Source organism: Passer montanus, unplaced genomic scaffold (assembly GCF_014805655.1).
Source record: "Passer montanus isolate IOZ18808 unplaced genomic scaffold, ASM1480565v1 scaffold126, whole genome shotgun sequence".
Taxonomy (NCBI): Eukaryota; Metazoa; Chordata; class Aves; order Passeriformes; family Passeridae; genus Passer; species Passer montanus.
The window spans coordinates 87,782-106,029 of record NW_024359388.1 but is presented as its reverse complement, the minus strand read 5'-3'; the positions used below and the strand labels follow the sequence as shown (position 1 = coordinate 106,029).

The window sequence follows — 18,248 nt, the reverse complement described above, 5'->3', positions numbered from 1 at the left end:
GCTAAAAGGGGAGGTAAGTGCCCTGTCAGAACTGTGTCCTCAGACATGTGGAGCAGCTTCTTTTAGGGGTCACCTTGTTTTGATTTTGCTGCAGTTAGTCAAGCTGCCCTGAGGGTCTGGCCCATGCCTCTGCTAAAAAGTTGTTATTTTTCATATTTCTACCCTTTTTAAACCATACTTCTAACCACAGCATGAAAACCCGAAAGCTTTCAACACTGAAAAATTATTGGGTGAAATCCCTGCCCCATGAGAGCCAGTGGGAGCATTACCATTCCCTCTAAAACGGCCAGGGTTTGCAGCACATATGGCTCCATACCCATTAATTATTTTGCACGTTGCTGTTACTTGGTATAAGTAATAGAGCCAGTTTACATTTTGAATGCCTTCCAGACAGCAGCAGGGATGGTGGTGGTGAATACAGTTTGGACCATGCACTTTGGACTACCCAAGGTTTTCAGCTGTCCACTGATCCCTTCCACAGGGGATACAGCTTTTACATCTGAAGGAACATTTGAGACCTGAAACAAACCTTCTGTTTGGCAGCTCTTTCAGAGAGGTTATTTAGCCAGGGGTGCTTGAGACACGCAGTCACCTTTAGCCTTTCTCTAAGGGGAAAAAAAATAAAAAGACATCATTATTGGAGCACTAATTTAAGATCAATCACATCTTACTTCTACTTAAGGTAATGGCAGAAGAACACTGCAACATCAGCATGTTTAGTGAAGCTATTTTGCAAAGCACAAGTATGAATAAAAACACTGGGGGAGAAGATGCAAAGGACAACATGAGCTGTAAGGCTTGCATTTGGTTAGGGTTTCCTGAGGAAAAAAATGGTGATAGGAAGGACAGCAGTTTGTGTTCCTGCAGCATTTGGAAAAGACTGTCTCTTCCCCAGATTGCAGAAATCAGAGTCTCACTGAAGCTCAACTAAAGGAGTCAAATTATATCCCACAAAAGACTCTGAAGATATATTAACCATGACAAACTCTCCTATTTTTGTTGTGCACACTGACTTACAAATCTTCTAATAATCTCATGGGCATTGCTGTTCTGGGATATTACAACAAAAACTAAATTTAAGTGAAAATTTGAGTAATTTATTTGAATTTTTATATCCTATTTTATAGTAGTTCTGGTTATCCTTAGTCTATAACAGGAACATCTTACAAGGACAGAGCTGACAAGATGCTGTTCAGTCCATCCCACTGCCTTATCAGTAGGGCTACCTCTGCTTGATTATCATCACAATCTTTTCTTTTAACAACACTATTTTGTTAATTAATATCATCTATTAATTCTTAATGATGGCTGTATATGCACCTTGACATATATATCCTAGACAATACAGCAGTCATTTTATTTAACTCAGAAGTGCTCTGCCTGCAACAAAATAACTGATTATTGCCCTTCAAATGCTGTGAAAATTCTGAAGCCTGTTTAAAATTATCCTTTGTGAACCACTGAACCACAGAGTGGACTCACTTAGAAACAGCCAACAGAGGTGCCACCAACAGCATGAATCTCCAAAAATTACTGACACAGGAATAACCTCCAATTTAAAAAAGTGTTTTAAAAGTGATTTAAAATCTTGTTGCTCCTCCAACTCAGCCCAACTGAATTGTTTGCTTGAGGAAACAACTTCTTCTGTGTTGGCCACTAAGCTGGCTACCATTGTAGGGCAAGAAGGTGTTTAACTACCAAGGTAAGCACCAGGTGAAGTTCCAAGCTCTGTTGGGAAAGGTATCTCTTTAGAAGAGGTAGGATGAAACAGCCCTTGGGGGATCTTCAGGAGAGCCTGAAAGGGTTTTCAAAGTAGGAACAAGAATCATCCCTAGCTGGAAAATCCTTTTAATACAGAAATTCAGTGCTCATTTAATAAATACTTTGATAAGAAATTGACCCACTCAGCAGCACACAGCATTGAAGGATCTTTTCTTTCCTTCCAGACATGCAAGAACTGATGAGCAAATGTGAGCATGCAAATTCTTACAGCTAAAAAAAAGCAATGGGACACACGTGGCTCACAGTGGCAAGAAATGAATCAGCAACAAAGACTCAAATGAAGTTAAGAAAAATGTCAAAGCAAAGTGATGCAGCAGCACAAGAGGGCAACAGTAGATGCACAAGAATATTTAAATGTAGGGACCTGGAGTCTGCAGTGGAGCTTGTGATCTGTTAACCATGGGTGTTTTAAGGCAGCAGTTGCACTTAATCTCCAGCTAGAGGAAAACCAGAATGCTATTAAAATGAGTTTTTTCCCAGAATCTTACACTTTAGCAATTATCTGCTACAGGTCATGTGTTCTGCCATCTTTCAACACTGTCATTTCAGAACAGTATGACAGACAGCAGATTAATTAAGTTTTGTTTCACAGTAAAAATGTATTCAGGTAATTTCAGAGTATTTGATGGACACAATGAACAACATCAATGAAGTATCATTATAATACTGTATATGGGCATAAAAAACATATAAGTCGTATTAGTCCTGCAGTGGAGCAGAACAAGTGACACAAATGTGTCATGATGGCATGAAGTACACATTTCAAAGATACAGGATTATATACCATTTTTCCTTGATGAGAAGCTTTGAGATGAAATCTTTGGCCTCATCAGAAACATCTCGAAATTCCTCATCTTCAAAATCCCAGTTACAGGCCAGGATATTGTTGAGGGTCTCATTGTCATCATCACCCAAAAAAGGAGACAATCCAGTGAGGCTGAAGTAAAAAGGATTATATTCAGTAGAAACATAGAAGGAATATGTTCAGTCCTCCTGTCTTTCACTCTTCCTGTACATGGTCTCCAATGTGCCAGCTAAGATTGTTCTGTCACTCTGACCTAACTTTAAAAATACTATTCTCTAAGAAGGTCTCCAGACCATTCCCATTTTCTCATCTATTTACAAGTTTAATCACCTCTCTTCTCTAACACACCAAGCATTACTGTCTTTCATGGTAGGTCATATTTTCTAGACCTCTGACCACTCTTGTACTAACCACCGGGAATTTACCAAGCAGCTTACATTATTCTGGGAGTGTGATGCTCAAACACTCCTGAGAGATGTGCATAAAAACAAAGATGAAAAGTTCATGGCAATTGGAAAGGAGGAGAGATTTCTCAATAGGGAACTTGGAAAGAAGTCTACATTTCCTATTTTGGATACACAATTTTTCACTCTTCCAGCATAACAGCAAACTTGGATGACTGACACAGTTCAACCCAGAAACAGCCTACAAAGCAGATACTAAATCCTACTTACAGCATATAAGCAATGACTCCTAAACTCCACATGTCTGTAGGAAAAGAGACAAACTCATAATTCACAACTTCAGGAGCAAGAAATTCTGGAGTCCCAAAGTTAACTCGAAGTTTTTCCCTGGGTTTATATCTAGGAAATGGAAACATTAAAAAAGGGCATCAATTACAGTTCTTATTAAAGTTGCATCATCAATTGTCTAGCACTTAGAGGAATTCCAGAAGCATACAGAAAATTCATTAGGAAAACAAGGACAGACAGAGGCACAAGCTAAAAAGAAATATACCCATATATAGAATGAAAAGTATTTTCAAGCTTTGTATCATACTAGGACAAAATGCAATTGCTACAAAAAGGAAGAAATTCATAATTCAAGGACTTCTCAGAGCAGGTCTTACCATCCTTTTGGGACTTCTCCATATCATAGGCATGAAATTTTTAACCAGTAAATCCTTCACTGAGGCTATAGCACCTAATTAAACTAGAAAGGGATATAGCATGGGATATTTTGTAAGAGCCCTCAATGGTATCTTACACTCTCTTTTGAAGAATATCTTAATACTGGAGACAAGAGACTAGAAAATATGTACCACTAGTTTTGTCCATTTTACCTGTTCCAAGATACTTATATGCATTCTTAGTGAAAATCAGCCCTCTTTCAACCACCTATCTGAAAAGAAGGTTTCAGGGCAAATCTTTTTCACTCAGCTCCAAACATTCCATATTAAAAGATATCCCTGGTTAAAAGAAACAAATTTGTTCTAAGAACAGTAGAAGACCATTATGTATCAAATACACCATTGCAGGGATGCAATACTTTTTTCATTGTTTCCTAACTCATTTTTGATTAGTGAGAGCACACGCATGTACCTTCTTGCCAATCCAAAATCAATAATTTTTATTTGATTTGCCTCTCGGTTCACGCACAGGATATTCTCAGGCTGCCAAGAGAAAGAAAAAAAAGAAAAAAACCTGAATGAGAAACAAGTATGAAAAACTAGGCTTTTAGTAAACTGTAGGAAGAAAAACACTAATAACAGTGCAAATATCTCACAAGCACCTTTTGCTTTCCTCCTTGTTCAGATCTCTTCGCATGGATACCCCCCTTGCTGTCACACAGCAATCAGAGCCATGCATTTTGTGCCTTTCAACTGCTTTTCCTATGCCACAGCTTTTCAATTTGACATAAGGCAGCAGTTCAGATAAAGAACTCATTAGGGGGAGGGGGACAGGGAACACAGACTTCCAAGAAGGGGTTTCAGGATGCTTTCACTGTGACTTTACAGACCTTAAGCTCACACTGACCTTAAAAAAAAAATAAATTTTTTGGGCTTTGAAATTTATCCTACAGCTTTACATTTCTGAGTGCTCAAATGTTCTGTCAGACTGAACATTAATATATTAAGCCAGTCACATCAACTTCATGTTTTTTTCAGGTGTTTTAGCAAAAAATAGGATTCACAGGTTAAATCTCTCTGATTTTCACAGGGCCAAATGTTACTCTTCACTTTCCTGGCAGGAATCCATTAACTTCCAAGAATTACTCCAAATCCTTACAGAAGGAACTGAGAGAAGGATTTGGCCAATTGTCTTTGAAATGTAAATACCTAAAGCACAGAACCATAATCACTGCCAGGACTTTTATAGCTACTCTGTCTTGTTGCTCAGTGAGTCCTCTTTGAAACAAAACAGCCCTCAACACTTAAAACATTAGTTAACCTTTGTCACCATTACTAATTCATTTTACATGTAGGACTTTTAAACACCATATGTCCATAGTTTCTGAGGTCCTGGATGATTATGGTCAAGATGATTTTCTTTCAATTTCAAGCTTTCTTTCCCAAACTCATTTGTTACTGACAGCAATATATGAACAAGCAAAACAGAAGGGAGAAGCTGTAGCTGGCGAGCACATGAAAAGAGATCTCTGGGATTAATTTCTTGGATTGTATATGTATCTTTTTGTCAGCAGTTTGACCTCATATTAAAACTGTGCCATCTCAAGATCATAATTAATGTGTCCCAAAGAACTGTATGAACTTCTGTTTGACAGGTTTCTAGGTAACTGGATGTTTATAGAGAAAGAGAAAAGTAAGTCTGGCCATCGATCGGCTACAGAAGCAGGTCCCGACAAGCATCTGCTCATTTCCTTAACCACTGCAATAATATGGATGCTAACAACATTAAAGATGTACTATATTAACTCAGTTATTGCAAGCCAAAACCAGCAGCTGTTATAAAAATCTCACCAAAGAGAAAACCATCTTGTGCTCTCCTTGTTTCTTTTTATTGTATTGTAAAGCTCAGGGATCACTAGGAAGCTTTCTAGCCAGTCATAATGCTAAAGACATCATCCCATTTTATTCCTGCACTAAATAGAGGTAAGAAACAATTCCATTATTTAATTTTAAAAATGGGGCTAAGTTAAAAAGAGCCAGCTCAAGTGTATAGTTTAATGAAAAATAATAACAAGTGTTTTCTAAGGGGTGGCAGTTGACCATTTGCAGCTGGCCAGAGTGAGAATGTGCAAGTACATGGTTGAGTACTTGTACATGTGTAAGTCCATGGTAGAGAATCTGCCACCTTTCTCTGGGCTTTCACCTACACTAGCCACGTTCATGACATTAACCACTGACTTTTTATTTCTTTCATTTCAGGAAGTACTTTTTAATGTACTTTCCCTTAATCAGACTATCTATTGATGCCTTTTCATGACAACAGCAACTGAGTGTAGTCCTCAGAAAATTGTGTGGGCTTACATTGATCCAAAATGACCCTTGAATTTAATTCTACTCATGCCTTTCTGCATAGTACAAAACTGGGGCAATTGCCACCCCACAGCTAATGTGTAAAACATGCTTGTGCAGTTGAATTAAATAATATTTGCACAATATCTAAGTATTGAAATCAAAAATAGCAACGTATTTGTAGTCAACTGCTGGCTTTCTATGAAATCACTCTGTGGAAAATTTAAGCGCTATGAAGCTTGATGACATATGACCACAATTTTCATCTAATTTACTTAGTCCTGTAGTAATTTAACTGATCTCAATGTGGTTAAAGTAAATATGCATTGAAATAAGGAAAGCAGAATAAGGCTCTTTGTTGTTTCTGCCACAGGAATCTGCTAAGCTTTATGGCCTACCATTAAGAATGGAATTTCCACATCTGTCACTGCACAAAACATACATCTCAAAACTCTACCTTGAGATCCAAATGAAGAATGTACATTTGGTGCATGTACTGAATTCCCTTGCAGATCTGTTTTATGAACGAGATTGTATCCATTTCTGTCAAATTGTAGTTTTCATCAATAATTCGGTCAAATAACTCTCCTCCTTCCACACTGAGGAGAAAAAGACAATAAAGCAGTGACCAAGTTCAAATCCCATCCCATACAGTAAGACTTATGCAGAAAATACGCTATTGACTATTTTTATCATTCACAGTCAAGTTCAGTAAGATGAGCTTGTACTCTAATCTGAACTTTCTGAAATGTGAGTTCCATTGCATACTGGCCTGAACCTCTTCAAGGCCTAAGAATCCAGTCTCCCATCCATTGAAAACCATAAACATCTTGAAATTTAATATGCTGTCTTGAGTTCTCATTTTGGAAATTAATGATGTTCCATGGAAAACCAAGACATCATGATGGAGAATCTACATTTAATTCTGTGGTCTCTTCCCTCTGAGTTTAAGAGGGACAGGATCCAAAAGGTCAATCTCAAACAATCTAAAGTCAACAAAATTTACTTAATTTCTCTTCACATTTCAGTATGCCTCCAGTTTATCTGTTCATAGGTACACAGACACTTTTCTTTTGTGATATGTTAATCATATAGAACAAATTCAGTTGACTATCCGAGAATGTCCAGAATAGTCAAATTCACCTAACTTTGAACCCTTCTGCCACACATTTCAATGTTTTCGTTTTGGCCTTTTTGGCTTCCTTAAGACAGCATCTGCTTAACCTGAGCTTAAGGCAGGTATTTTGTGCCTGATGTTATTAGCCTGATAACCCAGCATAAAAGCAGGTTTATCCTTTCAGGCACCCAGTATAAGGATTAGGCACAACACCCATAGCTGGCTCCTCTTTGATGTAGGATGTATTCTTGTTTGCCTCATAGAATAGGAGATATTCTAAGAGGTTTATTTATTGGCTGACACAAATTAAAGTATTTAATTAAATATAAGATATTTAACACAGCTCTATCTTCAATTGGATCAGTTGCTTTATGGCACCAGGAATGTGGCAGATTACTGGAAAAAATTTAAAAATGGCTGCATGGGAAAACTTTTCTCTTAAATTCCTGGTTTTTTTCCTGTTGTTCATGAGAACATATATGCATTTTCCACCTGTAAGAAGCTTTATTTCTCATTTCATGAGAAAGCAAAAAGGAAATTGACAATTCTAACGAAAGGAGTAAACACAGAAAGGAAAAGAAAAGAACACACTTACTATTCCATGACGAGTACAATATCATTTTTAGATTCAAAGGCATCATATAGCTGGATGAGGTTGACATGATTCAGCTGGTTCATGACATTAATTTCATTTTTTACTTCATCCTGTAAAGAGCCATGAGTATTGCTTCAGATGCTTTTGTTTCCTAAGACAGCTATGTTTGAAGCAAATCTGCATTATCTTCATGTTTTCTCTTGTGGCAACCAAACTCAGGGCTCCTGCAGTAGATGTCAAAGCTATGGGAACTAACAGACTGAATTCAAAGCTTGAGTAGGGTGTTTCTTAAGGTATTTAGGTATCCTAAGGTATTTACTGGAAAAGGAAGAGGGGAGCCCACATGGGCAAGTAACAGGCTCCCAGGGATGTAAAGGGAAACAAAATAAAAAGGCAGCAGAGGATTTTGTTCAAACAGCTGTAGTTGCACAAAATCAATCTGAGTAAAGTCTAGGACAGACCTCAAAACCTAGCTTTGCAGTTAGAGGAGAGAGATTGGTACCTCCATTCAGCCCAACTATGTTAGACATGCTGAATGACAATGACAGTCTCTCTCTGTTCACCATAAAGGGGATCTGGAAGATCAGCTTGGCCACAGCTACACCTTAGCAACCCCAGTTACCTGAGACAAATCCCATTCTTGAATGCTCTTAATGACACCCATGAAAAAGGATATCATGCCTTTATTTCCAGTGAAAGCCAGTCCCAGATAGCCAAGAGCTTGCAAAACAGCCCAGACTAATTGCTCTCATCTGTATTTGTGTTGATGTCAGGTGCCCAGATCATGCCTGCTATCAACCCCCACTGATATCAAGTCATTGCAGCAAAGGCTACAGTGTGCTTGGGAGGGAATACGCTATGTCACAGGCCTGACAAATGTTTTTACCATTGAAGAAAACACTAATAGAATTAGCAACAGAAAGGAAAAAAATAATATATTTAAAAGAAACAGAAAACACCCCAAAAATAATACTTTGATGAGCTATTGAAAGTTTTGGAGGAGACAGGAAGTGGAACTGGATTTAATGGTATTCCAGTAGATTCTATGAGTGTGATGTCTTGTGAGACACTTGGTCATGGCCTGTTGTGTAGCTGAAGAACAGCATGTGATCCATTGGGGGACAAAAAGTTAATATCATTCTCCACCAACCTTCTGTTTTGGACCTTGTGCTTTTATAATTTTGGCTGCCAGCTTGAGACCTGTTGCTTTCTCTTCACATTTGTGCACTTGCCCAAAACGCCCTCTAGAAAAAAAGAGAAACATTTTCCAGTGGTACAGGTGTCAACTCTGCACTATAAAGAATCATAAATTATCCTCTTCCTACTGGCTTTCATTTCAATTGCACTGTTGCTGCTATTTTGTTGTGTAGATTGTACTTGCTGCTACTCATTTAGGCCCATCAACTTCACATTGTGTTCTATCTGGTCCTACTCCACTTGCATGATTCACTATACTCACCTCATAACCTGCAACAACTAATCCCAGGAAAGTCAAGGATATACTGTAAGGATAATGGCTCACTTCTGTGCAACATCTGCCCCTCTCCATCACATCATTCTCCTCCATGGGAGGGTTGTGTTTTCTTGATGATACAAAGCATTTTCCCAGAGCATGCTTCCATGAAAATTGCAATATCCCACTCTCCTAAATAATGACTGCATGAGAGATAAATAACTCCATGGCCTGTCAGATCAACCTGCTAATCTATCTGAAAATAAGCATGTGTTTTCAGGAGTGAGACTCACTGAGAGGAAGAAGACTACAATATGTGTCTACATACTGCTGGCTGTAATTTGAGGTAAAGTATTTCAGCATCCTAGGAGCCCTGTCTAAAGCCTGAGGGCATCTGGCTGGCCTAGAACAATGCCAAACACAGGCCAAGTCTGCTGGTGCCAAATAGCAAGCCAAAATTCACTCTCACTATAAAACCAGCCTCCTCTTTTCATCCCTCTATAAAGCACTTTAAGACCTCAGACTTTCATGACTTCAGCTCTAGTGGGGCATGTTGCCTCCATTCACCTCCCAGGATGCTTGGCTGTAAATTTGTGCCTTGCTTTCCAAGTTGATTTACTACACCTGACTTACCCTCCCAGAATTTCATCCTCGTTGACATTATAATAATTGCTGATCCCCACCCTTTTGGCTGAGACAATCCGGTGATCAAATGGTGCTGGTGGAGTAGGAATATCATCTAAAAAAGACAAAACAGACAGAGTGCATATGAGTGGTCACATGCAGTACTTGTCTAGCCCATATTTTAGCTCCTCTTTTCCCCAGATAAGTTCATTTAAGAACAGAATACACTTACTGTAAGCTTTATATACAGGCCTTTCTCTGGTATTGAACAAGGGTTTTATTCCAGAAACTCTGGCTCAGAAAAAGAGGTTGTTGTTGGAGAACTACACTACCAAGACAAGGACCCCTTTTTTAAGTCATCGTCTTTCATACAACAGCTGGGAGAGGAAAAGTGAAGACCACTAGACTATACCAATGTAGCTTCATAGTCACAAGGGGCCTCTACAATTCAGCCTAATCTCTGATTTTTTAAAATATTTTTTCCTCCTCAGGGACTGTTAATAGGGGAGTATGTACTTTAACTCTCCAGTGGGGTAGGAAGAGAAGCAACTCTCCTGCAGGCCCAGATAACAGAGACTATTTCCTAGCTTTTGGTGTTGAGAGTGAAGAATCCCCCTCTCAACTGACTGACAAAACTTGTCCTTCTCCACAGTGTGGTCATCACCTTTAAATATGGCATTTAGAGCTTGTGCACATGAGGGAGTTTCACCCTGGTGGACAGCACTTGGGGTTTCCAATATGGCCCAGGACACAGTAACTCTCATATGCTGCTCTGAATAATTTCTGCCCTTAAAACAGATGGCAGATAAAAGCTAAAGAGGTGCACAGAGGAGGGATGGTTCCCAATATGGCACTGCAGCAGCTATGGAGTTTCGGCAGGTCTCAGGTGTTACTTTCTGGACCTCCACATGCTGGACCTTTCTGCCATCCTGATGTCAAAATCCCTGCTGGAGACCAGCCCCCCATGCCTATTTTGGACATTTTGCAGGCGGTTGTGACTTCAATTTCATACCCAAGTTGTTTTTCATTTGATTGATACTCCTGAGAGTGACCTTTGGCTGACCAAGGTGACAAATACTTCTTCAACCATTTGGGAGGGCTACAGCCCCAGTGTTTCAATATGAGCTCTCTGGTTTGGAATGCCAGTTCCTTTTTGTGTGAGGCTTGTTGAGCAATTTTAAAACCATTCATTACTCCAGTGAAAATGATCAAAAACACAAACAAGAAACCCCATGACAGCATGTAGCTGGCAGGAACACTTTGGTCATTAATGTGGCAGTAGATTGTCCTTATTCACAGTGAATGTCCATTTTTCCAGGACACCAGCTGTGTACCTAGATTTTTTCTTGACAGTGTTAATAACTTACATGGTCAGGAAGTTAGTTCATGGTCAAGGAATTGTGAAAAGCTGGGGCTTCTGGAAGTTTGCCACCTACTTGGGATTCTGCGGAGTTTGAATTGCACGACTGTAAGTATGGGTCTTTGCACGTTACTGAGACCCAAAAAATGCCAAGAAAACCACTAACCTAAGGCAAAATTTGACGCTAACGACACAAACTCCATCAGCACCAGCACGTAAGTGACAGAAGAAAATGTAGTTCTGAAAGCTCAGCTAAAAACATTACCAAACTTTGGGCAAGGAAATATTCTTTTAAAGATGCCAGATTGCCTTTCAAAACTCTGTTTAAGTTTTTGCCTTCTAAATGTTCCCCATGACATACCCTCTATTTTTCTTTTCCTGCAAACCAGAGAAGATCTTTCCCTGTTCAAGAACAATTTCCTATTGCAGATCAAAGATGCTCCAACAGAGACACTATAACCTTAATGTCATCCATAAAAATCTCCCAGAGCTCACAACAGTTTATGGATTTTAAAGTTTTAGTGTGCTATCTCCTGTTTTCTGCTACAAAAACCTAGGGCAAATCTGTAATAAATGTTCCTCTCCCACACTCTCCCTCTTTTCCAAAGCAGATAAATTCATCTTGAGTCTTGTGTATGCACATGCACACTCATATATTTCCAAGTCTTTCAGGCCACCTCCTCACATGCCATAATTTCATTTACAGGAATAGCCAGTGAAATTCTCAAGATGGAGGTTTAACATTAGAAATCTCTGCCTCACCATGGTAGGAACTGCTTCAAAGTTTGGTGCCTGAGCACTATTTATCTGTCTGTTCAACAGCATCATTCAGGCTTACACAAAAAAGTCTGTATTTCTTTACATTGTAGCCTGCAGTTGTTCTCACTTCAGACTACAATTATGTGAATATGAGCAAGCTGGTTTTTCAGGCTACATCCACAGCATTGCAGATTCCCTGTTAAGACACATTCTCAACACTTCCTCAGGCTCACCAACTTTGCCACACCTGATATAATTTCTTCCTCTACTCTATACTTAGGGATTTTAGCTCTTTTGTTAAAAGAAGAGGGAGAGAGGGTAGTGTAAGTGGAGTAGTTGTGGCAGAAGCAAATTAATTTTGAATAATTTCTGACAAAGCAGAAGCCTCTAATATGAAAGCAAGCAGAATCGTGTTACTTCTCACCAGCACAAGATGCAGCCCGTGAAAAACTGTTTCCCATCAGAACTACCATACTTTTTCACCTACTAACTAGAATCATAAAATCATTCTCTTCTACAGATCCCTGTTCATCACTGTAATACCAGGGGAATCATATGCTTTGCCTTTAGGATACTTCCTTTAAGAGTCTTTTATAGTTTTACACATGCCATCAGCACTTTTTGCAACTACTCTGCTCTTTTTGTTGTCGTCTTTGACTAGACCATCATCATGCACTTGATGCTCACTTCTACTACTATGCTCAAATTGGCAGGTCTGCCCAGGGATTGAACTAGAATTTCCTGTACCTTTTTCGCAGCTTTTACACCTGCAAGGACAAAACATGGTATTAGTGCAGAGTACACTTAAAGCAGAGCAACTTTAGAAACATAGGTGAAAAATGCCTACACAGATATTGCATTCAAATAACATTAAGCTATTTTGTTTCATGGTGTAAAATTAACTGGTTTAATATTCATGTTGAGAAATAAAAATGGCCCTTAAATTTATTATAACAGCAAAATGTTTCTCAGTTACTGAAAACCTGACCTGAGGTCTTCTAAACTTGACATTAGGCTATCAATCTCACCTTTAAAGAAAGGGGAGAACATTGAGTTTCCCCTTTGTTCATACAGGTTCCTGAGGGCTTAAACCTGTTTATCCCTGAAAGGCTATATATTAAATCCAGCAAAGATAGAATTGCAGTACACAAATTTATTGGGTCAATTGCCCGTGCAAATTTTAAGTTGTTTTTTTTAATTATTAATTTTTATTATTTTGTTTTATTTTAACATTTTTATGTTGTCTTTTAATTTATCACATTTTCAGTAAATCAATTCCCAGTTGGCAGATGGCCTAATCTATTTTGCTGAAGTTACATGACATTGCAGTATATAAACATAACCATGGGAGAATTTTCCTCAGAGATAAAGAAGAGCGTGATGTAATTCCCGTGTTCCCAACATATTTCCCAAGCAAACAACCACAGCACACTGCTAATACCATGTGTGGTGGATTGTTTACCTGTCTTTTTTAAGAGTATAATTTCACTTAGATCAGAGACATAAACATGTTTTTCACTTTTGTATTGGGCTAAATTTTCACCAATATTTGTATTAATCAGCCACTTTGACTTGAAACTTGAACTACACATTTTTCTGAAGCAAGGGTCTCTTCAGAATGTGTAGTTTCAGTTTCATAGCTTACCTTCCCTCTGACACCTCTTCATCATCACTTTTTTCTGCCTCATCTTCCTTTTGGGAAGGAGCTGATGGTTCCTCAGCACCTTTTTCACTCTTAACAGCATTTTCCTCTCCTTCACTCTCTTTCTCCTCCTGTTGTTTCTCAAGTGCATCTTCAGGCACCTGATGTTCCTTCTTCTCCTCAGCTTCTGGGGACTCACTCTCTATCTCCTCCTGCACAGTTAGTTTTTGACAAGCATTATCAACAGCATCTTCTTCCTGCTGCTTTTCTGGAGTGAACGATTCCTGAAAAGAGTTTCTCCTATATTCATAATGGCTTTCTAAAGACAAACTTTCTTGTTTCTCCTCTGACTCTTCAGTATGAAACTTGGGAGGATCCACTTCAAGCAGAAGGGAACTTTCCCTCTTGGCATTTTCCTTGTTGAGCTTATCAACTTCTTCTTCCTGAGAGCAGGACTGACTCTGCTGGATGTCCCCATCTATAAGAGATTACAAAGCAATCTGTCAGTGGTTTTCTGATAGTCAGTAACACTACTAAAATATGGCTGCACACTTAGCATAACTTCTGTAGAATTTTGAGCTAGTTATTTGTTTTCCTCTCCCACTTTCAAGGTCAGTACAAGTGTCTCCTAAGCAAGAGAAGACTACTTATTTAAAACTGGGATTTCATGGATCCCAAGTGCTTTCTTTGAGACACAGAACTAGAAAATGTTTTTCTCACTTGAAGTTATTGTCAGCCAAGTCAAGGTTAATAAACTCCTCATGCAAAGCACCTTATTGAGCAGTTGGATACCCTGTGCTTGCTCACGCTGATGAACACACATGTAACCCACGCAACTTCACTGGAGTTACTCAGGAAAGTCATGGTTATTTCTGTGTTATTTCTTAGGAAATAGAAGTTGATCAGAGAAAAAAATAGTCTAACCTGTTGAATCTGGTGGCTTCTTTTCTTTTGTTTCTGTTTCATTGAAATGTGACTTTTCTTTGATGACCTGTGGAGTAGACAATTGATATATTAGTCAGTTTATACAGCGTACATGTTGTATTGGTCCTCATGAAATTGCAGCCTGATTTTTTTTTATCAAATGCAAATACTCAGTGTTCCAACTCATAGATTTCCTATAAATGATAGTCCTTATTTTAATTACTACATGCTGATTGAATTGATACCAGTGCAAAGAGAAATTATCTTGGTTGTAATCAACATCAATGTTGCCATAAAAACAGCCTAGAAAAGATTAGGACTGAACCTCAGAGACTAAACCAAAGAAGCATCCAGGAATCAGCTGCTGCCCTGCCCTAGCTTTTGCTGTTAAAAAACTAGATTAAACCAAATCTCAGAAAATTTAATATTCTAGGAAAATATTTGGTACAATCTTACTGACACTTATCAAGAAGTTCCTTGCTGTTTAATCAACATTTGGTAATAACTTCTTTAATGATGCCATGATTTATTAAGGGGTGACTGAGACAGTAACCAGGACTTGGAGCTTTGTATCCTTCTTTTACTTGGATTTCACAATGTTGCAGTGACATCTAGAGGTGTTTCGTACCAATCCAGGTCCTTATAAAACCTCTGCCATTATTGTTACCTTTGTGGATATTAACTCCTGTTTCTATGCTATGTGCTCAGTGTGTTTTTTCCTGGCCACTCCTAGACTTGTCAGTAGGTGACCACAGTACATGGCATCTGCAGTTGCTAGGTTCTCCTTTTTCACCTCTTCTTCTCACAATGCTATGAAACTGGCACTGTCATTACACATGGTGTGAAAAATGCTTTCACGTCAAAATATTTTCCAGAGGGGCTACCAGCTAAAGCAGTATTGTACATATCCCAACAAAATATACAAGTTCAGGCACTTAATTTTAAGTGTCTTAACCATGTGATCAGTCCCTCAGCCCTGGGCACCAACCAGTTCTATTACTAAACACTTGTTCTGGTAGGCCCTTCACATTTTTTTATACTTTATTTTTTTTAATTTCATCAGGCTATATAGAAAATAGGCATAAAATCAAAGCAATGTGTTTCCACTATAAACAGAGTTCAAGGGAAAGGAAATTCCACAAGAAGCCAAAAGAGTTGAGACAAACTGGATGTAACTGCATGGAGGGATTTCAATAGGACTTCTTCAGAAAATCTTGATCCACAAGGGACAAGGAAACTGTAATATGAGCATAAGACCTGAGACTGACAATTGTTTTGGATGCAGTTTGTCCCAGGAAGTTGCAGGCCATAAAGTGAAAAAGACCACAATACAACAAGGTAAAACCCTTTGAAATATAAATTGGAGCCTTGTTCCTACAGAACTTAAATATATATAATGTTGCCAGATAGAACACAGGGAATCAATCAATGCTCTAAAAAGCACTAAAAAAAAATAGGGAAAAGCCGCAGACTTATTTATTCTGCACTAATTGCCAACAGTGTTGGCAATTAGTAATGCACTCGCATTCCTGTAAGTATGTCAGCCTCTCCGTACCACTGAGAACATCAGCTCTGATCAAACACAGTCAGCTGAGCAAATAACCAGAGAAATGGCCTCCAAGCTCTTTGATGCATGAGGCCAGATTTCACTTCTGCATTCAGAATTAATTGCAGACACACAGCACTTCCAACTAAATATTGCTGTAGTTTGCAGGTGTGAAATACAGAAGCCAGCTTTTAAAAATCTGTCTAGTGGAAGAAACACTGGACAGTGCTGAATACCTGAGACTGCCAGGGCATTACATAAATTACTACTGTGTTTATTCAAGCACCATTTCTGATCTCCAACATTTCAAAAGCAGATGAGGACTTCATACTAATATAAATAATTAAAAAAAAAAAAAAAAGAAATATTTACTGATATCCGTAAGAATCAATTTGCAATAAATATAGGGGCAAGAGTACTCTAGAGCAAGAAATACAGATATAAGGACTAGATATTGAAATAACTGTAAATACATGAGCAGTCCATACATGAACAACCCAGTTTTCTCCACATTTTTCTGTTTGTAGAGACATGTGACTTCAACTTGTCAAATCTTGACCTGGCAATAAAAACAAGATTTTTGCCCATTACTTCTTCCCTCTAAAGGGTGGGGGCTCACCAAGTTCTCTGGAGCTGTCAGAAGTCAATGTATCCTTCCTATCCCAGCCACAGGCAGTACAAAGACCTCCTTGTAGTTTGTCAGGGGCATGTGTGACGTCCAGCCCCAGGCAGTGAGCAGCTGCTCTGAGAGCCCACAATTCCCAAAAGCCATCACACTCTTTGAAAAAAATCTCATCTGAAAGGTGTGGTGGCTTGTTAAAGACATCTATCCCACCTAATTATTCTTCATACCAACCCCTTCCCTCAGTCTGTTAGAACTTTCCAAAGGTCTTTACAACTTAATATCTTATAATATTTTATTTATTTATGTATTATTCTTCACAAACTTATGTAACATGACTTTTTCCAGTCTGTAATTTCTAAATTACAGTAATCAATATTCCTTAGTAGAAAACTTTTTTTCCCTTTCTTTATTGACTTGAATATGTAAAATCAGGTAAATGGCACTACAGTAATTTTTCTGAGGCATACAAGCCTAAAGCTTCAAGGAATTTGACATTTTATTTTACAAAAGCTTAAATATGAAAGTTTGTGTTGTGACCCTATAAAGTATACCACAGCAAAAATGTGTCTGTATCTACATAATTTTTTATTGTGTCTTCAAAAATACGTTTTCTAGACTTAAACATATTCTTTCATAGAGTATTGCCAGACCCTAAGGAAGAGAGACAGAATAAAAGCCCAGGTGATGATACAGAATAATATGAGATAGTCCAGAGGCTGAAATTTCAGTATAGACCAACAGAAGAAAAAAAAAAAAGCCATTTGGAAATTATTTAAATTTACTTTAGAAACCTGCAGAAATCAAGCAAAAAGCAATAATATATATAAATATAATATACTCTAATTGAAATTTCAAATGCAACAAAAAAATTAGTGAATTCTATAGACATTTGACTCCTTTTTAATGAGCTCTATATGGTTAAATTCCTTCTTTATACTGCAGCAGTCCTACCTTTGGAATGTTTTTTTAGCTAACTTTCAGATTTTTTTATTCACCTAATAAAACTCTTTGATTCTTTTTTTCCTACTGCAAAAATTTTTTTTAATTAATGGCCTCATGAAGTAACCCCAACCATTCAGTTAGAGGTCCTTTATCACCCCACCACCTTTCATTTTATCCCAAAACTATTATCCTCGGCTTCCATCTCCCAATACCAAGACACAAACCTTTGCATGTGCCTAAACCATGTTTTAGCTGTGTCACTTTCTCATATTCTTGATAGTTTGCAGAGCTGTATTATGGCAAGATAAGCTGGTTTTGTGTAAGATCTGATCACCATTCATTTATCAAAAGTATTAAGTTACTTGAGATTTCCAATTAATGAGTTTCCCTAACATGGGCTTTGCCTCTGAGTGTGCTCCCAGTATCTCCTCACCAGTTTCCAGGAGAGTGCAGAAAAAAACACAGAGACCTTGGTGTGGTGTGGTGATGCCTCCTGTGCCATCCATCAAAGCTGTAATCAATCCCCACCTGCCCTTTTGTGTTCCTCTTCAATACATAGACCTTCCTCCCCCCTCAGCAGTGTAAAATACTTAGTGAGAGTATTTTTGATACAAACTTGTAAATGCTAAAAACCACACTCAAGGGAATTCTGTTTT

At 38.3% G+C, this 18,248-nt stretch overlaps 1 protein-coding gene across 3 annotated transcripts in view; it reads right to left on the bottom strand.

Moving 5' to 3' along the window:
- The window catches only part of MYLK4 (myosin light chain kinase family member 4), a 61,581-nt gene that overhangs the window by 6,973 nt on the left and 36,360 nt on the right, over positions 1-18,248 (bottom strand). For 2 of the 3 annotated variants that reach the window (XM_039698460.1, XM_039698458.1), the window contains exons 2-13: positions 14,480-14,546; positions 13,559-14,033; positions 12,601-12,680; positions 9,804-9,909; positions 8,868-8,961; positions 7,718-7,827; positions 6,463-6,604; positions 4,129-4,199; positions 3,262-3,390; positions 2,567-2,719; positions 2,147-2,219; positions 530-605 (exon numbers count right to left, since the gene is read on the bottom strand). In XM_039698460.1, coding sequence (XP_039554394.1) covers positions 558-605; positions 2,147-2,219; positions 2,567-2,719; positions 3,262-3,390; positions 4,129-4,199; positions 6,463-6,604; positions 7,718-7,827; positions 8,868-8,961; positions 9,804-9,909; positions 12,601-12,680; positions 13,559-14,033; positions 14,480-14,546 — 1,548 coding nt within the window. In that variant the 3' untranslated portion in view covers positions 530-557. The remainder of the gene's footprint in view (positions 1-529; positions 606-2,146; positions 2,220-2,566; positions 2,720-3,261; positions 3,391-4,128; positions 4,200-6,462; positions 6,605-7,717; positions 7,828-8,867; positions 8,962-9,803; positions 9,910-12,600; positions 12,681-13,558; positions 14,034-14,479; positions 14,547-18,248) is intronic. The other variant, XM_039698459.1, reaches the window with a different exon arrangement.